This window comes from Calidris pugnax, unplaced genomic scaffold (assembly GCF_001431845.1).
Source record: "Calidris pugnax isolate Ruff unplaced genomic scaffold, ASM143184v1 scaffold65, whole genome shotgun sequence".
Classification (NCBI taxonomy): domain Eukaryota; kingdom Metazoa; phylum Chordata; class Aves; order Charadriiformes; family Scolopacidae; genus Calidris; species Calidris pugnax.
In genome coordinates this window covers 196,599-221,046 of record NW_015090785.1, presented here as the reverse complement: position 1 = coordinate 221,046, position 24,448 = coordinate 196,599, and the positions used below count along the sequence as shown (strand labels likewise).

General features: G+C 46.0%; 1 protein-coding gene across 1 annotated transcript in view; it reads left to right on the top strand.

Annotated features, from left to right (window-relative positions):
• The window catches only part of GPC1 (glypican 1), a 265,931-nt gene that overhangs the window by 124,922 nt on the left and 116,561 nt on the right, over window positions 1–24,448 (top strand). Inside the window, exon 2 of the mRNA XM_014966277.1 lies at window positions 13,811–13,969. Within this exon, the coding sequence (XP_014821763.1) occupies window positions 13,811–13,969 (159 nt within the window). The remainder of the gene's footprint in view (window positions 1–13,810; window positions 13,970–24,448) is intronic.

Genomic DNA, 24,448 nt, shown 5'->3' with positions numbered 1-24,448 from the left:
GACAGGTCATAACATCTTGGGAAATGGAGGATGAAAAAGTCCTCTGAGACCCTGTGGTCTCAGCGAATACAGCAAATGAGAGTTCCTCAGTAGAGTCTATTTAGAGCCGTTTGCCCAGCCTGTTTCTGAGCATCCCCAGTGACAACACGTGTTCCCACGAGATTTCCACATGGATTTTCTCCAGTGCAGGTTCAGTGAGGCTCACTGTGACTGGCGTTCAAGCTGTGTGAGCACATATGGTAGGAGAGGAGCAGTCCCTCAGCAGTGTCCCAGGGAAGCCTGAAGGCTGGAACATGACGTGCTTGTAAACACCAAAACCAAGAGAATTGTGCAGTGTTTACTTCCACGGATGCTCAGAGGACCATACCCTCTTCAGTTTCCTACCATACTGGTCAGTAAAGGCCACATAGTTAGCTGGTGGGAGGCAAGCAACCTGCACACAGGTATGATTGCTTTGTAGAACACGGTCTTCTTCTCTGGAAGCCTTTGCTTCTGTGGATACTTGATATTTTTGTCGGTAGCTCAGAAACAAGCCAAGAGTTGGGGAGGGCCAGGGGAAAGAACGCTTCAAGGCGTTGCTGAAAAACATATTGATTCTGGTGGGAGTCACAGTGTCGTGTACTTACTGATCAGGCTGGTATTCAGTGTTTCCTAAGATCTTACAAAAAGAGAAAGTGCTTTTGAATTACATTCATGACTTAGGCCAGTAGCGGCCAGGCTGGTGGAAGCGTGGAGGTGGTATAGCGCATCTTTAAGAGTGCCAAGAACATTTCCCACTGGCTTAATTGAATCTGGAAGTGGAGTTGACCTGCAGACTTGCTAAAACTGCTTTCTTAATCCTGGGGATGGTCCCCTCTTTCTTGCAAGAAAGAAAAACTCAGTGACAGTGTTATTGTGCTGTGATGCACAAAGGATGTGATGCACAAAAAAACATCTCAGTGAGCTGAGAGAACAGAGGGATCAAAAGGAGAGCTTGCCACTTTGACTGGGATCCTGCCTTTAGACCTAATTAAGTACCTGGGACCTGATGTATGAGATGCACTTTGAAGCACTACAGATTTTCCCAGCTGGGAATAACATACCTACTCGGATGCACAAGCATCAGGACTAAATTCAGGATTTAAAAGGTGCATCTTTTACTGAGTGGCCCATTATATCTTTTAAGGTGAGTGCAGAAGACTGAATGCTTAGTTTCAGGGGAACAGAGGTGAAGAAAAAATTTTGCAGTTTGCATTTAAACTGAATCTCCCACTTTGTGGCAACACGCAAATGAAAAAGACCCAATAACCCAAATGCCAAGAATGGACCTTTTTCCAAGATATAAATTCCTGAAATTGCACAGGTTTTCCTTCACCCATCTTTATGCATGTAGCTGAGTGCTTAATGAACGACAGTTTCTCTAAGATATTCCCTAATCATAACCATGCTCTGTGGAGACCACTTACAGCATCGTTATCATCTCTTACTCCGTGAACATGTTATGTCAGGTTAATAATGGTTGCAGTGGGAAAGCGCGATCCAGCCCTCTGAAGCCAAGATCTTGCTAACATTCCTGTAAATGATTGAAGGTACATGAGTAATCTTACTGAGTTCATTTGCCTCTTAATTTCTAACTACCACCTTGAAAAGCAGATTCAAGTGGTTTATCTAGGAATTCTGCTTGGTACTGGTTTTAAGACGTGGCAGGAGTTCAGCTCCTCGCTGCAATGTAAATACTGTGGTTATTACAATTTGTAGTAGAGATAAGAACTTTCAGTCTAAAAGGAGAATTTTTCTTTTATGGTTTTTCACAAATCATGGTGGTCAAGGTGGTGTTGTGTCTGCTTTCCTCCCAATCAGGAGAGATGGTGTTGCTGTTCTTGTCCTCTGAAGAACTCACTGGGGTTGCAGGGAGCTTGGTGGGATGCTGCGTGGTACCTTGCAAGTGCTCTCATCTTTGTAACCTCTGCCAGGCTGTCTGAGGGGAAGCTCATTAGTGCTGAGGTGGGGAGCTCCAAGGCGGGCATGAACATTGGAAGGTGTTAGAAGCTCAGAGGTGGCCCAATTTCCCATGTACCAACATCAAGGTCCAGGAGTTTGAAGGGTTTGAAGCCTGGTGGCACTACATGGTGGCAGCTGTTTCACTAGGAAACCAAATTGCCTGGATAAACTGGTCTGTTTTCTAAAAACCTGTGCACCAGAGATATTGGTATGAACACTCAGACCATTCACAGTGATCCAGAGGGTTGTAAGTCTTCAAGCTCATGGTTTTACACTGTTATTTTCAGGCTGGGTAGCTGTTCTGCTCTACCACTCTGAGCTGGGACTGCACGTGAAGCAGTAGCCTCGTGATGTGTGCTGCTTGTGGCATGCAGTGACAGCCAGGCATAGTGCCCAGGGACTGCTGTACCTTGCTGGCGTGTGGTCCATATGTGTGAAAGTAAATCTCATTCCTATCTGGGAACGCCGAATCTCTAGGATGCTTCAGCCAGAGCTAGTTGGAAAAGAGTAAATGCCTTCTTCTGGTGTTCTTACAAATGCCAACAGCAGTCTGTTTCTCTGGAGTAGCTGAAAATGTTGGGAAAGGCTCTATTTAATATTGCCTGGGATAAAATGTCCTATTGAGGTGTTTCTCCTCTCCCTTCCCCTTCTTCATCCTTCCTCTTCGGTGGTCCCAGCCGTGCCTGTGTACGTGCTGGAATGTGAGCCCTAATGCAAGAGTCAGGTATGTGGGGAGGAAGCTGCCAGGCGAACGTGGGGCTTGGGGGCGAGTCCAGCAGAAAGTAATCTCTTATAATCCCTGGAAAATGTTATTTCAAGGAGAGATGTAAAGAAATCTCACAGCTCTATCCCATGAAATGTAAACCCATCTTTGGCGCAGGATGAATATACAGGGTTTACTATGAATGTAAAGGCCCCTTAACTGCGTAGCAATTAGTGCTTCAGATAGCAGTACTTATGAATGTGTCCAAGGAACAGTTGCGTTGTAATTTTTGCGGGAATCACAACTCTGAATTCTTAAGACTTCTATATTTGAAAATCCCCACTAAATTGATATTTTTGGTCCCATTAATCACACAGAGACATGCACGGAAGCCAAACTTCAAAGAGCACACAGAAGTGTGTTTTGTTTCTTTTATGAGCACTGCTGCAGCCTCAGAAGTAAGAGGGGAATTAAAAGGGGGAAAAGAAAAAAATCTTTAAATGATTTTAAAAAAATGAATCCTTGCTTTAAAATTTCTACTGCCAAATTTCATCATGGACTAATTCCTTGCAGCTGAGCTGCAAACCTCTATGAAAATAGGGGTTTACAGTGGAAACACTGACTAACTATAGCTGTGCAGTTCCCATGAATAATAGTGCTCTAATTATGCCTTATGATCTACCAAGACCTGGTTTCTGTGTAGCTCATGAGCTTTTGCTGGTTGCTGGGTTTGGGAGCAAGGGTGGTGTTTTTTTCTTGACTGTGGTTTGCTTCCTTTTGTTCGTATTATGTTGGCACATACTTTTTGAGAAGCTTTTCTCTGAAGAGAGCTGGGCAGACAGCTATGATTAAGTATGAAATGATTGGGTGAGCTGTTTGTCAAAGTTATAAATAGGATACCACACAAACCCAACACTAATCTCACTGAAAGACAGATACTGGCAACATTTCTTAGTCATCTGTTCCTGACGCTCAGGGGAGAACAGCTACACTTCCATTAAGTTTTCAAACAGAAGTTGCCTAAAATAAATTTCTCTGGTAAAATTTTGGGCATATGCACTATGAGCCACGCTGAGATCTAGCAGGGCGTTGGAGTTTTAAAGGTTCATCCCAGTTTAAACCTGGTGCCCTGGGCCACCCCTCTGTGTGGGGGTGAGAGGTGATGGTTTGACTTCCATGGAAACAGAAATCTTTTCATGAATCAGTTGTGGCAGGACCAAAATGGTGCCCTCATCTCCTCATACCCCTGGATTAATTGTAAGGGTAGAAGAGGAACTCCTTATGGATATCCATTGCATCTTTAGGTTTATGGGCAGCTTTTTGTAATCTGCTTTTGGAGGATCAGATGGAGGCATAAAAAGAAGAGCGATGGCACAGGTTTTACCGACGTGCTTCTGCAGCCAGATGTGAAAGGCAACATATTGAATTCCTGCTGCTGCACATCTCTCACATGCAGTAGCCAGAGGTTTCTGCAGACTCCAGCCTTGATGCTGGTACTTGTCCATCCAAGTTCTCCATCAGCTGCATCAGCTTTGTCCAACTGGAAGGCTACAATTTCATGTTCCCACAAGATGACCCTGTATTTGCCGTTTCCTTTCATGGTGGCTCAAATTGTAGGAAAGGGCTCTGCAGTTGTTCCGTGCTTTTGATGCCGGCCAAAACTTGAGACAAATAAAGCAAAGCACTGGCTGAAGAAGAACCAAGCATTTCTGGGGCTGACAAAAGCTTCAAATTACGAAATGAAAAAGCCCACAGCAACTAGAACTTGTCCCCCCAATCCTGCACCTTCCCACATCCCTGCCAACACATACAGCAAAGAGTTGTAGAGGAGGTATAAACACTCCTAATTTATGGCACAAGCCAACAACTCTGCATAGGTGAAGTCCCTTACATTTTTACTAAGATCTGAAAAAGGATGATCTTGAATTTGTGGGATTCAGACAATTCATTACATGGATCTTTATATTTTTAATTTTGAAAGGTGTACACACATTTATGGAATTTGAGATTAATGAGTGTCATTAAACCTAATTTCTTAAATTTTTAGGCATAGGCATTCTTTTTTGTGAATCAGATTCAGATCCAATAACTTAGTTTGTTTAATAACTATTTAACTATTTAAAGACAAGTTCTTTTGCAAACTCAGAAGTCATGTTCATTCTTACCAGCAGACAGAGTGGTTGGGGGTTTTTAGTTTGTTTAATTTTTTCCTTGGGACATTTTTGTTGTGAGAAGGCTTTGCTTCTTGTGCAATAACATATTTATGTTGTTATGAAGCTTCCAGTGAAGGTGCATCTGATAAGAGTGATAGGTTTCCAGTTAGATCTTATCTTAGATAGCAGCAAACTGAGGATAAAAAGACTCTTTGTTCCAAGAAGGAAAAAAAAAAATAAAACAAAAAGCCAAAACATCTGGTGAGAAGCTGATGTGCTCAGGACAACTCTGAATGAGGTTGATGGTGATGGATTACAACACACAACTTCAATACGTCCCCACAAGTGTTATGTGAAGAGACAAGATAATTCTTCCCTTGTCTAAGATTCTTTTTAAGTGTTTTCGGTTTTTCAGAGAAAGGGAAAGAGCGTAACAGTGAACTCCCTGTGCATTTCTCCATGATCCTTGCAACTGATCCAGTCTGAACTGAAGGCTTGATTTATTTGGAGAGCACTAATTGTAGACCATGTCCTGGCTCCCCTTTAAAGCGTTTCAAAATGGATCATCTCCTTTCCTGGAGCAGAGACGTGCCCAGAAGCTCCCCAGCGGTGGGTCCAGTGCCCAGAAGAGGATCTGGGGAGCATTGGGTTTTGGTGTCAGTCAGTTCTGCTAGATAGGAGGTCCTTCATCACTTGTGGTATGTGTGGATTTGGCCCTCATTCCTTCATTCCTCTCTCAAACTGCTGAAAAAGATATTTTCTGCTGCAAATTATAAAGTGTTTCCTACTTTGTCCTTAAACACAGGCTTGGATCATTGCACCCTGTGCTTATTCCTGATATATGTGGATAGATCGGAGTTGCGGGGAGAGCCAGGCCCATGTAGCTGAGGGCACGTCCAGGTCCAGGGTGAGAAACTGGGGAGCAGAGTGATGGGAAGGGGTGTTCTGGAGCAGTGGGTTCATTCAGAAAGACACTCCCCAAACCCAAAGGAGCAACGCGTGGGTGAAGTGCTTTTGTGCAGTTCTTTTCAGTAAGAATCAAGTCTGTTGTCAGCATTCGTGACATTTTCTCTGTTCCCTTCCTTTGGGCAGTTTGCCACTGTAACATACACAGATGACATTGGGATTTTCAAACTGCCATTTCTGAAGGCAGTCTTATCTGCTCTGTACTTAATATTTTTCCAGGACACGGAGGTGGCTCTTTTTCCTCTGTTAATTAACTTTTTCTTTGCCCCTGTTTGCCTGCCTTATAAATTCCTCTGACATCAGGGTCTGGGATTAAACAAATTGATACCACACTTCCAGCCTGTAAATGTGACACTGAGCTGACAGCCTCAGAGCCTGAAGTATTTTCAGTGCACAAACAGAGCAAATACAGAGGAAATTCCCTTTCAGCGTGCCCCACTCCCTGGGAGCCAGGCTTGGCCTGTGTCGGTGGGAAACAGGGGCAGTTCCTCCTGCCCATCAGTGGTTTTCTGCTCCGAGGAGGATGATGCCAGTTGTGGTATTTCTCAGGAATACCTGTATCTCTGCACTGTGTAGGGGGTTCCACAGTAATGCAGTTGGAGAGCAGTGCTAACCTGGTAGGGAGCCAGCTCCGCGCAGAAGCCAGATTAAGTTGTCTTATTTGGTTAACGGTGTTTTGATAATTTACTAAATCCTGGCAAGAATTGAAAAGGTAAGGAGTGGAAAGAGCAAATCTTATGGATTATCTGGTCTTGGTTTTTCACTTCTGCTCCTATAATCCTGGTCTGAATGATGAGCTGTGGGAACAAGCTTTTAATGTTTTGCCGTTGTCTCATCTTAAATGCGTGCGTTGCTCTAACAGCATAAACATATTCTCCAGATATTTTCTCCAGTTTGCTGTTTTTATCGCTGATGTGGAACGTGGCACTTGTTTTCTTTATCTGCAACAGAAACATGAGTTCGTCTCCAATAGCACGAGCTATTTGATCAGGCGTCAGAGGAGGAGGCATTATAAAAGCTGCTGACACGGGACAAATTCAGACCTGTGGCGTGCAGCTTGAAAAGACTCCATGCCCTTGTTTCCAGTCCCTTGAGACACCCAGCTACTCCCTCAGCAGCAGCAAAGAGAAAGAGGAGCTGGTTGTGTCGGAGCCAAATCCCTCTCGCCTTACTGGGGCAGGGATCACAGAATCACAGAATCTTCTAGGTTGGAAGGGACCTTAAAGATCATCTTGTCCAACCATCAACCTAACTGACAAAAATAGACACCCGCACAACAAACAGGAAGCAACACCATCACTAAACCACACCTCCCAGCACTACATCAACCCGTCTTTTGAACACCTCCAGGGATGGTGCCTCAACCACCTCCCTGGGCAGCCCATTCCAATGGCTGATAACCCTTTCAGTGAAAAATTTTTTCCTAATATCCAGCCTGAACCTCCCCTGGCGTAACTTGAGGCCATTTCCTCTCGTCCTGTCACCTGTGACTTGAGAGAAGAGACCGACCCCCACCTCTCCACACCCTCCTTTCAGGGAGTTGTAGAGAGCAATAAGGTCTCCCCTCAGCCTCCTCTTCTCCAGGCTGAGACGGGCATGGGGAGGCCAGCGTGGATGAAGCAGGCAAGACGGCACCTCCTTTTCCTCACAGTCCTCAGTGTGCACTGTGGCGGTGGCCTTGGGCTGGCTGAGGTTAACCTGGCTCTCACGAGGGGTTCCTGCAGGGTGCTGGGGGAGAAGACAGCTTTTCTCAGGCTTTCCTCTCCCCACTTGCTGTGTTAGGTCCCAGTCTGGCTCACCCCAGACATCCCGAGAGCCCACAGCAGGGCCAGGAAGATCGTGACTCCACGTGAGCACAACCCTTCTTCATGACCACTAACCCATATTCTGTCCCTGATTTCTTGGCCAGCCCCTACCCCTGCCCACTCCTGCACATCCTTGTCCTGTGGTATCACTAATTCCAGGGAGGAGCGTGGTTCAGTGCGTTTTGATCAAAGTTTGAAGGTTTGCCTTGTAATATTTAGAATTCAGGCCTGCTATGACTCCCTTGACACTGTACGCAAACCAAAGGCAAACAAGCTGATACTCTTAATACATAATCAGAAAATAGAAGAGATCATGTTTTGCCAGCAGCTGACTGCAAATCAGAGAACCAGGCTGTACAGCGCTTGGCTAACACCTGCCTTTGCAATATGGGCACATTCCTGATTTGCACTATCCTTGATAGAGAGGTCTGGTGGCAGGTTGAGTTTGATGTTAGCAGCTACTGTGAGAGACCAGCTGTAACCCCAGACACCGTGCACTAATATTACAGGGCATAGGTGTTTGGAGGTGGCTTCCCAGCTGATGTTTCTTGGTGCATCCAGAAGGAAAAGGGCAGGAAGAGCACCTCCTGGGAGGGTCAGCCAGGACTGTCTCCTTGTCCAAATATTTTGGGTCCTCCCATTTCCTCCAGGAGTTATCTGTGACAAGACTGGCTTTCAAGGTAGCATGGTGATATGCTAGAGCCTAGAGGCTGTGCTGTCGGTTGCTTATCAGCGTGCGCCAAATCATGTTCTCTTTAAAGATATGTATTTCAAGAGAGATGGGGACAGGAACACCTGAAGCAGGAAAAGCTGGGAGGCATAAGGCACTGCCTGCACTACCAGATGTTATATTTAACATCTGTACCACCTCCAGGCTCATTTTGCGTCAGCTACAGACACTTTGACATGGTTAAAAAAAAAAAAGAAGAGGGGGGGGAAATAAAAAGCCATGGTCTGAATTGGGCTGTTTTGTTCTCAGTTCCTGGCTGTGAAGTTTATTAGTCTGGATGGGATTTTGGTGTTGAGGAGGGAGAGGCCAACAGCCAGTATTGCCTACCAGGGATGGTAGGAGAGGATGGGAGCTCGTCAGCTGCCAGGTGGTCTCCTGCTCATGGTACCGGTGTCATGGCATCCCTGCCCTGTGTGACAGGGGGAGCTCAGCAGTGTGGGGCTTCAGCAAGCCTGACTGCCTGAGACATGTCCACCCAGAAACCCCCAAGGAGGGGGTTTGGGCTGTAGACGTCCTGGTGCGAGGGGCTGGACTGCAGCAGCTGGGGGCCAGTTTTGGTCTAGCAGCATGAGATGAGGTTTTGGAGCAGTTTGGAGAGTGAGTGGGAGGAGGGTTACAAATATGAGGGAAGAATCCTGATGGATTTATCACAGCCTGAAATAAATTAACCTCCGGGAGGAAAGATTTTGTAATAATTTGCATTTAGATACTCTGACACATCCAAATAACCCCAGACCTTCTGCAAACATTGTAATGAATTCAATCTCCAGCATCCAGTGAGAGGGATAGAAATAGCACCATTTACATGGTTAAAGGAGCTGAGGACTCTTCTCTCAGAATTGCATTTTACACGCCTGGGCCTGCCTGATTTTTGTGGCTGGGGAGTCTCGTGGTGGGGTGGGACGCAGCAGCAGCAAATGGATAGAGCATCCTTCTGAACACGGCAAGCTGAGATCCTGCCACCCCATGTGGTCACCCCCACATGGGCCACAGCATCTCCTGGCACAGCCCACGGCCGAGGGGAGCCTGCATGGGCCAGGGCAGTGAGGCCAGGAGCTCACGGGGGAAGAAGCAGGGGAGCTGAGCCCCGTCTCAGCTCGTGTTGGTGGTGGTTACGAGCAGGGCTATTCCCTCTGCGGGGACACTGCCACAAAGCAGCCCGGCTCCCTCCCTCCCTGCGGAGAAAGTGGTCAAGTGATTTAATATTCAGCACTCTCAAAGACAGTAATGAATTTGATAGCCAAAATGATCTGCTAACCCAGCCAGCTGAGAGGGTATTTGAAGGACGATCCAAGCCCGTAGCCAGGCAGCGTGATATTTTCTTGTCATCAGCCTCCTGCCTATTCCTTTCCACTTCAGGGCAGTTAATCATAAATGAGATATTTGTTTGACGCTGTTTTCATGCATGCTCTGCCCTGTCTCCATTTCCAAGAGACCGTGAAGTCGGTGGGTTCCATCCCACCCTGATTTCGGCAGCCTGTGCAGGAGAGCCGGCGCTTCCAGGGACACCCAGATGGAACCACGTGTTTTGGCTGCGGGAGGTTTGGGCAAAGCTGATAGTTTTCTGAAGGGAAGCCGAGCATCCCAAATGCATCTTCTCTTACTTAAAAATGTGTCTTAAATCCAGGCAGCCCAGAGCTGTATTAGCTGAGCCGTTGGATGTGCCCCGGGCACCTCGGTGTTCTGCTGGGGGGTGGAAGCCAAGGGCTGGGAAGAGATGGCGAGGTTTCAGTTCCAGACTTATAGGGGATAGGGTGGTTCTTTCTTGGCCCAGGGTTGGCCTGAGTCCCCGGGAGTGTATCCATTATCTTCAGGGAGATTCGGAGCAGCCCCCTGCTTGCTGCCGGGCTGGGTTCCTCTGTGCCCACTTTGCAGAAACTGGAGCCAGCGGTTAAACAGCGTGTGGGGAAATGTCCACATTTTAGCAGCTTTGCTCCTTGCAAAACACCTCTATCTCTCTGTAGATATCTGCAGATAATCTCCCGCCAGGTGAACCCTGAGATGTTTATAGCGTGGCTTCATCGATGTGAGTGGCAAGTTAGAAAACAGATGAACTCTGGAATACAAGGAGTGCGAAAATGCAGTCTAGAGTGCATTTATTTTGGAGTCAATAAAAAATAGGTTAAATAGCGATAGTGAACGTTTCCAAAGTGGATCAGGTTAAAAACCAAAGAAAGCCAAGCGTTTTCATGGCGGTGTAAGACTGGTTTGTGTGCGCTGAGTTTGAATTACAAAGACAAATGATAAAAACTTTGCTCCCTGCTGGGATAAAGTGCAACGGTGCTGAGCACCACGCCAGCGCCCGCAGAAAGCGAAGATAAATGTTGCTTCGGGAGGGACTGAAACTGCTTGAATTCAAGCACTAAAAACATTCTAGATTCGATTTGCAAAGTTGTTTAAAATTAAGCAATTTTAGCTCTCTGTCTTCTCCCCCCCCTCCATCTCTTTCCCCCCGGTTCCGTGGTGCCGGAGGCTGGTTGGAGCTCTGCTGGCACAGGGAGCCGTTGGACTGAGGCCCATCCTGCAGGAAGGAGCTCTCTGCTTTGCCTGGGGTGGGAGCGTGCAGGGTTTTTGTCTGGTCATGTCACATTTTAATTAGCGCGCCTCACACTTCTGCTGCTCCTCATCGCCGGCCGGAGAGCTCGAGCGCAGCATGGGCCTCGTCCTCCCCCTCCATCTTCCCCCTGGGGGCAGGCCCTGTTCTTCCCCAGAGGCCTTCTCCACGCTTTCCTGTTTTCACAGAATCACAGAATGATATGGGGTTGGAAGGGACCTCTGGAGATCATCTAGTCCAACCCCCCTGACAGAGTAGGTCCACAGGAACGTGTCCAGGTGGGTTTTGAATGTCTCCAGAGGCAGAGACTCCACCACCTCTCCGGGCAGCCTCTTCCAGGGCTCTGCCACCTTCAATGTAAAGAATTTTCTCCTCATGTTTAGATGGAACTTCTTATGTTCAAGTTTGTGCCCATTCCTTCTTGTCCTGTCACTGGGCACCGCTGAAAAAAGACTGGCCCTGTCCTCCTGATACCCACCCTTCAAGTATTTACAAGTATTCATCAGATCCCCCCTCAGTTTTCTCCAGACTAAAAAAACCCAAGTCCCTCAGCCTTTTCTTTGGGTTCTACAGCCTGTGCGGGTTGGTTCCCACTGCTTTATCTTGGTTTACCGAAAGACGGGACTTATAGAGGGTTGTTCATGGCCCAGGTGGAACCTGCCAGCCCTGGTGGGTGATGGTGGATGGAGAAGTGGGAGGACTGCTCGTGGTTTTGGATGCCAGTGAGTGCAAGGGCTTGCGGTACCTCATCTGCAAAACTTATCATTGACTGAGCTGTTGGTGGTAAAGGCAGGGTTTGGGAACCATTGGGATCCTTTAGAATCCATTTCCTTGCTTATAGGCCTTTCGGAGAGGCCGGGCACTGTAACCCGGATGTGGTGAGGGCACCAAGGGCAGTGTAGGAGGATGCATACAGCAGTAAAACAACTATCAACAAAACTTCTGTCCTCGTCAGAAATCACGTGGCAGCAGAAATCACACAGAAGAGGCTGGACAAGAAGAAAGTTTTTAAATTTGCCGTGATAGGAGCTATAGCTGTGTCTTGTCAAAAAGATGGTAGCTCTGTCTGTCACACGTCAGCAATCCCCGCCATGGCTTCCTGCTGCAAATGCAGCTTTGCAGAAATGAGCTCAGGGAATGAGCTGCATCAATCTGGTTTATGAAGGAAGGAAAGGCTTAGGCAAACCCCGTAACTGAAACTGCGTTTGGTATGGCAAGCATTGAGCCACGTGATGTTTGTATTTGGCTCTTAGTTTTTATATTGAAGCAAGTTGCTGCTGTTCCTGTTGCTTTGACGGCGTGGTGTGGTGGGGACAGGGAGCTCAGGGGGACTGGGATGCTCCTCTCAGCTGGGAGTAAGACACAAGCCCGATGATGGGAGTTACTCTCCTATGGAAGCTGGTACGACCCAGCAGTTCCCATCACACAGGCAGGAAGGCTGCTCTGTGGGTGCAAATGCAGGTGATAACCCCTTTTCCAAGGGCAGGCTCACCCCGCTGCCCTGCAGAGGTTGCAAAATGCAAACTCATCCTGAATGGCTTCTGCCTAAAATACATCAGCTACATAGCGCGCCTGTCAAAATTGCTCTTAGTCAGGCTCCTAATGGCACAGCATTCACAGGGGCAGGGCACGGACCCAGTTTCAAAGACCCATCACCCAAAGGCACCCGGTTGCCAAGGGCTTTACACTGCAAACAGCGAAGGACTTTTAATGGGGAGCTCTGGAGGACTGCGCAGGTTCAGAATTTGAAGCTGTTGAGACACACAAGATAAAACGCGATTTTAAATATATGTTTCAGCTCACCTGTGATGTTAAGACAGGAGTCCTGTAAAACTGCCAGCAAAATAATTGGCAATCTCAATCAAGTTCTGTTAGGCACGGTAACTTCATTTTAATCAGTTTATCTCAGTGCGTGCTTGGAACAAGTGGTTTTTTACTCTTTACCCCCTCAAAAAATAACCCTGATGTTTGAGTTCATTCAAGTGAATTCTTATTGCTGGGGAAGGAGAAACACGGGGTGTGTTTGCAGGTGGATGTGTCTGTGTTTGTAAGGACTCATAAAAACTTAAACAATTATTTTTAAAATGTTTCTGACTGCCTATTCAAACACTTGCTTCTCCACATGAAGAGATTGCAGAGGGCAGGAGGAGCTCCCATACTGAAGAAGTTTTCACTTTGACTGCCGAGTCCTCTTACCTTTCCTGTCCTTCCCAATAGCAAAGGGTGTATTCAGTCAGTGATCGTCATAGCAACCCTTTTTGGGTGGTCTTGTCTCCCAGAAAGCTGGGAGAGAAATTTTTCATTGAAAAAATGGTAAACGGGGCAGATTTCAAAATGGATGGAGGGGAATTAGTCACCCAAATTCCACTGGCATTCAGCACATCTCTTGTCTTTTGAAGACTTGTCACTAGTCCCACCTCTCTGGCTTTGGAAGTGCCTTCTCAGGATTGGGGTTTTGGGGATGCTGTCTGTGCAGGGTGGGGAGCACACTGGAGTTAGGTTTTTTTCGTGACAAGGTAGTTTCAAACAATTGTTATAATATACATGTTAAGTCAAATGAGGACGACTAGTATGTCATTTAATCAGAGACTTCCATGTCTTCTGGGATTCTAGGTGGAGCTGGATTCTAGGGCAGACTTTGAGCAGGAGACGCTTGTGTTTCCCTTCTCCTTGTCCCACGTATGAACTTTATCTCCTTCACTTTTCCTTCCCTCACAGTCGGCAAAGAGAAGACTTGTACCTGCATTCACACCAGCCACTATACTAATGCAGGATAACTCAAAGTAGGGGGTAAACACGTACAGCCTGATGCAGATCCAGGTTACCAGGGAACTGGGATATTTATGTGCTCAGATTGTTTGGGGTGAAATGCTTTGTTTTCCAGGCCTGGCTATTCAACTACATTTTCTTTCATTTTAGGGGAGCACCTGCGAATCTGCCCCCAAGGCTATACCTGCTGCACCAGCGAGATGGAGGAGAACTTTGCAAACAAGAGCCGAAGTGAATTTGAAGCCATGATGAAAGAGGCTGGTCGCTCTGTGCAGACGACCCTCACAGCGCAGCACAGGAGCTTTGACAGTAAGTAAAACCTCTCCGTTCCCCCCACCTCAGGGTCCAGCCACTGCTTACCTTCTCAAGCACCGCTCGAACCAGGGATTCATGTTCGACGTGCCTTCCTCTGCATCTTGCCCAATAGTTTGCTTGAAATGTTGACCTTGAATAGGAATCGTTTTTGCGAGACCAAGCCATTTTGAGAAGTCCATTTCAGCAGAGCAGGAGCTCGTACCAACAAATTTGTGTACCTTGGCACCCACACAGCTTTTACAAGCATGGCGTAATCGGCTCTTGCCACAGCAGCATAACTTTTGAGGTAGTGATGCAAAACTTGGCATGATGCCTTGAGCTGTAAGTTGAAGAATATGGTAAAGGTGACTGGACAGCCCTCAGTAGATGGGGAGGGTTTAAGGAGATGTGGATTTTTCTTGTCCTTTCCATATAGGTTGCAAATGAAAAGGAGATTAGATCATATTAGATCATTATAACTTTCAGCTTTATACAAACATCAAGAAGTGTTGTATTTTCTAAGTACCAAGACTGTGAAGGTCTTAAGGACTGTGGCACGTAAGATGTTGTGGACAAACATACTCTCCAGAGTACAGCATCCCTCCTAATGCGCTAAGCAAAGGCTGAGGATGGCTCTCTTACTTTTATTGTTCCCTGAAGAATCCATTTTGCAGTGCACAGTAAGCCTCAAGGTCTGAAGGCCACTGGAAATAAATGGTTTATTGGCAAAATTGAGATGACCTATGATTCAGAAACTGTATCCATTATCAGATTTTGAAGAAGGTCAGGCATTTAGAATCATGGTCCTCCTAACTTTATCAACAGTCATCATATGGAGTTATCACGAAAAGAATAGGAGTTGGGGAAAGAAGCTATAATAGCCAGAAAGGTGGAACTGGAAATCTCAAGCAGTAAATAATAGATCTAAAGAAATAAGCCTGACCTTCAGGGAGCCGATAACCAAGATTAAGTGCTTTTACACTGAATAGAAAGAAAAGGCAGTGCATCTCTGCAAAGTGCATTGTAACTGTGTGGCCAGGGTTGACCAGAGCGAAGGCGTTCCTTTAAAAGCTCAAAATTAATTGATTTTCACCTGCCTTAAGAAGTGATAACCGGGATTTTCAAAAGAATCTTACAATGCTGGTTGCTCAGACTGATGTCTGAATGGGACCTGATGTAGCTGCCTCTGAGAGCACTCGCTGACCTCTGAAATTCAGCTCCTTGCAGGGGTCAATGCAGAGCATCCACCAGCCTTGGCACCCTCTCCCTCCATTGCCTGTCGCAGCACTGGCTGGTAGATCTGCTCTTTTTGTTTGCCAGAGACTCTCAAAGGATCACAGCTCTACATCTGTCATGTAGAGAGAGTGCAACATTTGATGGGAGCTTTGAGGATTATATCGACGAGCAGAAATTGCCTTGTGAACAACTGGTTTATTATGAATCTCATGTTTTGGTGGATTAGTAATAATAACAGCAATAGGAATAATAGTAAGCAAACCAAGCATATAAAAGGGGGAATGCTTGTGTTGAGATGACAATTAGAGCTGTGAGGGATTTCCCTGTTGGTTTTTTTGTTTTATTTTGTTCCCCAGCATTTTACAAAAATAGAGCTTTATTTCTGTGGTGCATACCCAAGTCTCTTTTAAGCATCAAACAAAGTAGGTGTTCAATAAGCCAAGTACGACTTTAACAGACCATAATGCACAGACCATTGCTGTTTTGCAGTGGGAATAACTTCACTTGAGCCCACAAGGCCAAGAAGATGTCTCCTGCTCCCATTATACATTTTTAGTTTGCATAACAATCCTTGCAATTGATACGAAGTTTATAATTTATGCAAGACATAATTCAAAAGAAAAATTCATCATATTGTGCCTGAGTTTCAAGCATGACTTTAGGCAATATTAGTATTTTCTCTTTAGCTACTGCATAGATGGTTTAAAATGGAGGGAGTTCTGGTGATGGGGCAATGGAATCACCTCAGCTCCTGAAACAATGCCGTAGAAATCACCTTGTCTTTCAGTTAACGTTATTAATCTCACAGGTAACAAGCTGTTTTACAGGTAGTGCTGGTTAGAGCTGTTCAATAACAGAATTTTTTGATGTCAGATTGATGATGGGTTCTTGTCTTTCTGGCACTGGCTGTCTGGTTGTGTTGGATTTCCTCAGCAGCAGCTTAGAGAGGAGGTTTGGGGCTGCAGAGGTGTCAATGCACAGCTCGACTTCATGTCGGTGCTTTCCTTTGGCCAGAGGAAGATGTGGCGGGGGAGGCTCCGCTGGATGAGGATGTCCAACCCTTTCTCCTAGTTTTTGCAGCCTGGGGATCAGATTATTCATATATTCTCTGCTAGCAGGTGTGGCACATTGAATTTTAGGCCTGGAGCTGTCTTTTTTTAGATTCATCACAGCAAATCTTGCTTCTGTAATCTCACTACTGATCATGGCAATAGTCTCTACTTGTAAATTGCCCTGAAGCTCCAGCTAGAAAAGAGCAAAGCTACAGCAATCTGCCTCTGAAGAAATATTCTCTATGCTAGTGTGCAACATTTTGCTTTGGAGAATAATTCATCCTTGCAGGTTGTGGTCTGTAAAACCCTAAATTGTCAGAGCTCCTCTATTCTGAGCTATGGCTTCGTCTCATTGCAAGGAATTATAATCTGTCATTTCAGTCTCACTTGACTGCTTCTGGGGCAAGCACTTTCTGGGCAAGAACAGTGTCCTTTATCTCATACAAAGTATATTTAGAGAAAATATACATGTGAAATACAGATGACATATGATAGGTATAGCCGTATAGTCGAAAGCGATATATGTGGAATAGGATCCTATGGTTTGAGTGCTCTCTCTGCATAGCAGAGGACACATACCTTCTGGGGTGCCTTTCCTCCAGGATTTGCCAGGGCTAAATTTAAAGTTTAACAGCCCACAGTATTGCTTAGCTGCTTACGGGGGCAGGGGGGGCATTTGGTGGTTTGCTTTAGTTTACTGTGTTTAGCAAGATTTGGTGGCATCAGATTCAAGCTACACATGTGGCCATTGGCTTGCTGTTAACCTTTTAGCTGAAAAGCTGGTATTTTGCTCTACAACCACTTGGTTTTAATTTAAAAAAAAAAAAAAAAAAAAAAACCAAACCAAAAAAAGAAAAGGGGAAAGAAAACATTAAATAATATGGTTGCATCAAGCCTGTGTTTAACTTGGTAGCAATATGTGGGGATTAAAACAGTAGAGATTTTCACTGCATGCCACAGTATCATTTAATCCTATAAATAAATTGGTTTTCTATATCTTATCCAGATTGGTATTTTTGGTATATGCATTATGTGGAGAAGACTGAGTCAGGAATGCACAGATCATCCATTAACTCAGATTCTTCAACACCTTTGTTTTTATTTTAAAAAAAAAAAAAAAAAAAAGACCATGAGTGATGGGAGCATATGCTTTTGATACGTCAGTGTTAGGGAGGAGGTTGAGGTCAGAGTGGTGGCATTTCATTAGCAGGATTATATGCACAAATTCTTTGTTAATTCTGATGTCCCAGGGCTCTTGGTCAGGCCTGGTGGGGGGATTGTAGTTACCTGGGTGGATATCCTGTGGGGGGGACCTGCTGGAGGCTGCTCGGTTGGTTTTAAGCAGAGTTTATTTGGCTGGAAAATTATACATACCCCATACTTTAAAATAAAAACATGAATAATAAAAGTCAAAACAAGCCAGGGAGTCTTGGAGGGAGCTGGGACGGACTCTGTTGAGACTAAGTATTGTTTTAAAGATGCTAGCAACTTTATAAGCGTCTTGGCACTTTTAATTGCAGAATATGCTTGTTTTCAAAGTGGTACCATCTCAGTGACGGGAAATTTTCAGCAGCTGTTATTATAAAATGAAATACTTTGACAAGGAACTTTGTTCAAGCGGATGATTTCAAGAAAGCGATGAGCGCTGCCTGCTGCCCCCTCTGCCGGCTGCAGAACCAGTTAACCAGTGAAGTGCTTTGGTTCTGGAATTGTGGTGGGAGCAAGTTCTAAACACAGGGCAGCTTTGGGGAAGATTCCTTGGAAAAATGAGCTGTTTTGTGCCTGTCACACAACTGTACGCCAGTGCTGCGCAAAGTCACAGGACTTCGGAACTCCTGCCCTTCCCAGTGAAACCTGTGCCTCCATAATCTCTTACAGAGATGGGCCTGGAGAAGGCTCTGGCCCACGAAGGAAGGGCTAGAGGAGAGATTTGTGATGCCTGGATGGAGTGGTTGTGTCCGGAACCATGAAGCCTGGGATGGTGGCAGGGGACGGGGCTGCCCGGCTGGCAGAGGGGCGGAAAGAGGGAGCCAGAGCCAGTGGTGCTTGGAGTGACAGCGAGGGGCTGCAAGCAGCAAGGAACAAGGCTGGTTTTCTAGTCTCAATGAAAGCTCACTTGTTGAGAGGCTAATCCTCGTCTGTCCCTCCCTTCTCTCCCTTTTTTCCCCCACTTAAATCACTTTTTCATAATACTGCAATGTCGCGCCAATCTTTCCTTCCCCATCGTTTTGGTGCACTCGGCGAGCGCTCCCTGTGTGACCGATGACCTTTAGCTCTGAGCCAGGAAATCCATCCTTTCAGAATTGTTTCATGTTTTCAGGAAATATCAACAAGCTGAACCAAAAATCTTGGCTTTTATCCCCCGCTGCACGGTCTAAAAGCTATTTGTGGCTCTCCTAAATTCTGGGATTTTTAGGCTCTGGCAATCAAATGCAGATTAAAAAATTTTGTATTTTGTGGGTTGCTGCTCACTGGAAGGTTGATGTCGTGTAAAAGCTTTCGTAGCGTCCGGTGCTGGTAGCTGGAAATCACATATGCTGAAACACAGACCATGCAGATAATTAACATTATTTAAGAGTTAGTTTTAGACAGTTAGATATTTCTTATGAAGATGAATCATTGTTTTAAATGTTAGAAGGTGGAGAACGTCCTAGAAGCTTTTACACACTGATGGTTAAAATTTTAGAGATTTCTAAAGGCCTCATTTTAAAATTCAACCAAATGTGTCTTTGTCAGAGAAACTGACTTATTTAACCCACAGTACCCAGGGCTTCAGCCCCTAAAAGGACAGGCTGGGGAGAGCAGCATATATACATATATTTATTTGCATGATCAGGACGCTGTGGAGTAAGCCCAGCAGGCAAAGCTCTGTCCTGGACTACAGAATCCGTACCTGAATCTGAATTTTGTAAATGTTTTTCTCAGCTGACGATAACATGAACCAAACCCTGCCAGTCTGAAATTTTAAGGTGTCCAAATTTGGTGGCCCATGTACCAGAAGATGTGTTCTGAGAGATGTGGGACTATGTGCAGAAAAGGATTGAGACAAGACCAAAGCGGTGGGTAGTCTCCTTCTCTGGAGATGTTCAAAACCCACCTGGACAAGTTCCTATGCAATCTGCTCTGGGTGGACCTGCTTTGGCAGGGGGGTTGGACTGGATGATCTCCAGAGGTCCCATCCAACCCCATGTGATTCTGTGTCCCCAAGAGCACTGCCCCGACAGGATCACAGTGTCGTGCTGCCACCACTCTGGGCTGTGGCTGTTCTGTGGAGACATTGCATGGTTTGGGTTTGGAGAGGGGCTGCCTAAAAGATACCGTGTTTATGTAGAAACAGGAAAGAAGATTTCCAGGAGCTGGTTGTACCTCAAAATATGGAAATGCTGTTGTGTTTTGAAATAAATTCCTTTGTTTCAAAGGCTGTGGAAGGGAGCACTTCTGGAGTCAGCAGTGTCCCTCTGGTAGTCCCAGCCTGGGCGAGCTGGCTGCCTCCCACCACCTCTGGTGTTGGTACCGTTGGCTCCCTGGAGCCAAGACTCTGGGTTTGGGCTTTAAATATATTGCTTTTGATCCAGAAGCCCCTAATTAGCCGGGGAAGCTCTTTTTTGTGGTAACTCCCCATGCTGGGGCGCTGCCCCTGAAATTGTGGTGTGTGGCCTCAGTTGGTGGCCTTGGCCATGGGCTCAGCTCTGCAGGAGAGCACTGGCCATCCTCGGGCAGACGGGAAGTGGCAGCGGGTCCCAGCACCCTGTGGGGCAGTGGGCTCAGACATACCTCCAGGGACATGATGGGGATGGCTTCCACATCTCACCTGATGTTTGCCTTTCCAGACATCCGTCTTGCATTGGCCTTCTGCTAGTGTCATCACTGAACATCTAACATCAAGCAGTGCCCGTGCACAGGCGTCTTTTCCAAATGGAAAAGCATATTACAGACCAAAAACCACTTCAGCCTGCCAACAAAAGTTTGTAGGGTCAGGGAAGCTGAGGAGGGGGAATCAAGAAGAGGAAGGTCTTTGAGATCAGCAGGAAGCTTAACAATATATGAGAAAATTATTACTTTTCCTAGTGACATGACAAGGAAACGGGAGGAAAATAAACCGGGGAGTCAAACATTTTTGCTAAATTAGTGTTTATCACCCACAATGTGTTTCTCTGACAGGCCAGGGGTACCCTGTTCGGCCAAAATGTGCTACTCAAAGCACGATTGGTTGTTTTGTGCCCCCTCCTGCATGGCACTTGGGCAGCACCATTCAGAAGATGACTGGTTCTTCCTCAGCTTTGCCTCTGGGTTGCGTTATCAAAAGTACTTATAAGAGGGGGGCTCTCAAAGATTGTTCTGATTAGGGTTGGTTTTGGGAAGAGGGAGAAAGTCCTTTAACCTGGAAATAAAAAAGAGGGTCCCCAGGCAGGTCCAGGATGGAGAAACGAATAAGGGGGTTCTCTGGATGCTTCCTTAGGAGGAAGGCAGCAGGCACCCACTCTCTCCTCCTTCCTCCTTTCCCCCAAGGAACCCCCTTAAGAAAACCCCAGCAGGAGGCAGGATTGATGCTGATCCGGCCGTCGCTCCCCCACAATCACGCTCGGGCGGAAAGAAGATACTTTCATGTGCGGTGCCCAGCATCTCATTTGGTATTTATGGTTTCCTGGAATGGGGTGCGGCGTCTGCTGAGGCACATTCCTGGGCTCGGCAAGATTAATCCTGACAGGTAGCTGCCCGGGGGAAGCAAACGCTTAGGCTCACCTGTAACAGCTCCAGCACCTGGAGTTTTCTCTCCCCTCGCAGCCGCTTCTCTTCACATTTAATCTGCAAGGCTCCGTTGTGCGCTGCAGGGTATATCCCAACGTACGTGCAGCACTTCGCTGAGCAGATGGCATAGGCACAATATTCTCTTTTATAGAAAGAAAAGGGAATAAAGGGAGGCAGTGGCCGTTGCTGGGATGAGGGTGCTGCGCTGGGGTGCCTTGGGCTTGCACACCCCAAAGAGATGAGCTGCTTCGTCCCTTGCAGAAGTCGGATTAGGTAGAAAAGGTAGATCAGGCATCTCGGTTTCAGCAGCTGTCACCATCTTTTGTCACACACTCAAAAAAAGCTGCCTGTGAGTGCTCAGAGAACAGTGAAATGTGCATCTGCGTGGGGACATAAAAGAAAGCACCTGCTCTTCCGAGATACTGGATGACACAGGCGTATTTGGCAAGAAATTAGTGATGGCCAGATAGTCATTTAAGGAGAAAGTGTTGGCAGAGTTTATTTTAACGTTCAGGAATCAACGCACAAATCTCTTTGAAAACCTCTGATTTCAGAGAGTAAGCAGCCAAGCTTTTTTTTACAAGGGCTGGACGTGGCCTTCAGTGACTGCAGAAGAATTACACCCCGATGGAGGTCAGAGCACAAAAGGGGGGACAAACAGACAATTTTTTTATGCATGGCTTTCCTGCAGAGCCCATGGCTTCAACCAGTTTACACTCAGCCATCTTCCAGATAGTTTACTGGTTTCCACACAAAGCAGTTTCCATGCTGGTGCTCAGTGTTTCTCATAAGAGAAAAATACTGGGATATCTTGGGGTGCTCTGACTGCAAAGAAATGAAGGTGCTCTGAATCAGCTCGTGAGTCGGTGTTTCCCCCCCAGCTTGGCATTTGCCAAGAATCCCATCCCCTGTTCCCAGCCAGGCACTGTGGTAATTTGGGAGCATCAAGGGCTCCAGAGGCAAGATGTTGTCCCCGCTTACAGATCATACACAATAAGCTTGAAACTACGCTACTGAAATATGTGGCATGTCCTGACATAGGAGGTTGTGTTATTTTGAGTACTTCAAGATGTCTGTTCTCATTTGAGATGATAGAGAAGTACTTTGTTCTCTCTCACCAGAAATGCTCGCAGCAAACTGTTGATTCTGCTTTATTAGCTATTGGCATGGAAGGAGCACATCCAGAGAGCCAAGAAGCTTCTCGTTACTGTAATGCACTGCAGGGCATCCTGCCTGCCTGAGACTCAACCTGCGGTCCAAGGACTTTGTTTAAAAACAACAGAAACCCTAGGTTTGGGTGAGTGGCGTGTGGAGGGAGGAGATGAGTGGAAGGTCATACCGTAGGTTTGTGCTAGAGGAGGGAACAGAGCCCAAGTCCCTTGGCTTTGGGTAAGGTGAGGGAGTACCAGAAGTCCTTGTAGTCATAAAATGCAGTGATCTTTTTCCGGTAAGAGAGCAAAATACGTCATGTCATCCCATGTCTTGCAGGTGTTTATCAACCGAGACTTTTTGAAGCATTCATTCTCAGTGGCCCCCACCTAAGAGCGAGTAGGCGCTGGCTCTGAATGCTCCTTGGGTCGTTGGTACGAGGGGGTTTTTGTGTAATGCCCCTTCCAAAGTGGAAGAAATGATCAAAACCATAAGGGAGGTCCACAAACAAGTTGTATAAATGAGGGCAAGGATATAACAGAGGTTTTTGGCATCTGGTAACCAGTGTGATTAGGATAGTTGGGCTGATTTTTTTGGAGTGCAGCATGAGTGCCAGTGGTGCGAATGGGAACTTGAAGGTGCTCTGTGCCTGTGAAAACTAGGCTGAGAATTGCTCTATTTACAGGGAGAGTCAAAGATAATCCCTCCTTGGGGTAGAAAGAGGCTGAAGCCTTCACTGACAAACATTTCACCTTCATATATGCCATGGCTGCTTAAGGGTGCTTTACTTCTCTCCCCTCTTTTCCGTTCTAATTTAGTTTCCTCCCTTCAGACCAACACAGATTCTTGAGTTTAAAAACACGGTTTACATTGAGTAATATGTGCAGAGCTTTTTCCAGTACCTCACTTCCCTCCCAGGCTGTGTCAGGATATTTTGATTCTATTTCATGTATTTTCTGAAATTAGCCAGGTTAGAGGGAAAGAAAACCCTCATTTTACCCAGCAGTTCATAGCTACTTCTGAAGAAACTGAGTAGTGTTAAGTCATTCTTGTTAAAGCTGCAGATTTGGCCAAGACACCAATGAGCTGGGTTTGTTTTACTGTGAAGAGAAATAGAAATTAGAAAACCCAGCTTTCACAGGACCTGATACTGCAAAATGTGAGTCCAGCATCAGGTGCTTTGAGTCGATGGAGCCAGGGGTGAGGATACACTGTGAATTTTGCTTCAGCTAGATTGTCTTCTTTAGGAGAGGACATGTAAAAATGGTAGTTTTGCCAGGGGCCTGTAAGGATTTCTCTTTAGAAATACTCCTCTTGATCCACTGCTATCTCCAGACCAAGGGGCTGCCCAATAGCACACACTTCAGTAAGGATTTCTCTTTAGAAATACTCCTCTTAAACCACTGCTATCTCCAGACCAAGGGCTCACCAACAGCACACGCTTTGCCCAAAGGCCACCATGACAGCAGCCCATGTAGGAGCCCAGATAGAAGCCCAGTGAGACTGCATTCATTAGGAAAGAAGAGAAATAAGGATTCAGTTTTTCCCTCCGAAGCACCTTTCTATTGATTACCTAGCTTTATTTCTGCATGTAATGCTGGAACTGTTGTCTCCATTTGTCGTAGCCACATCTCCAAGAGGGATACCAACATATTTCCAGGTTGATCACTACACCTGCTGCCTTAAAACAACGACCCTAATCTCTTTCCCTGGCTCAACCCACGAGAGCTGCCAAATGTTAGTCTGAAACAAAATTAAACAAAACAGGAAAAATTATCATAATGAGAGCCATGAAAATTGCTTGGATTTTCATTCTTACAAAAAGAATGAGGGCTGGGATTATTTTCAAAGCAGTAAGAGCATGAATTTATTGAAACTGGGTGGCTTGGAGGTGTTGATTAAGGGAGGGGGTCAAATAAATAGAAAAATATATGTGTATGTACATATGTAGGCAGGTGTGTGTGTGTATTTCCATTGAAATGGGGCAAGCCCCGATTTCAGGGATGGCTGTATTCTTTGTAAGTGTCACCGGGGATGACTATTACAGTATATTTACATATCAAGAGGTAACAAGCTTGTTAATTTGACTTGGGAATGCCACAAATATCTAGTTAAATGTGAATGCTAAATTGTGGTCTCCAGCCATTCTTAAACAGGAGCGAAGCTCCAAATGTAGGAGAAATGAGATACAAAAGGAGGAAGAGCTTTGCTGTGAATAGTGGGGGCTTCAATCTTTTGGTTTTCCCTTCCAGCCATGCGTTGCTGCTGAGCACCCTGGTGGTGACCGTCTCCGCGCTGCGGTTTCCCA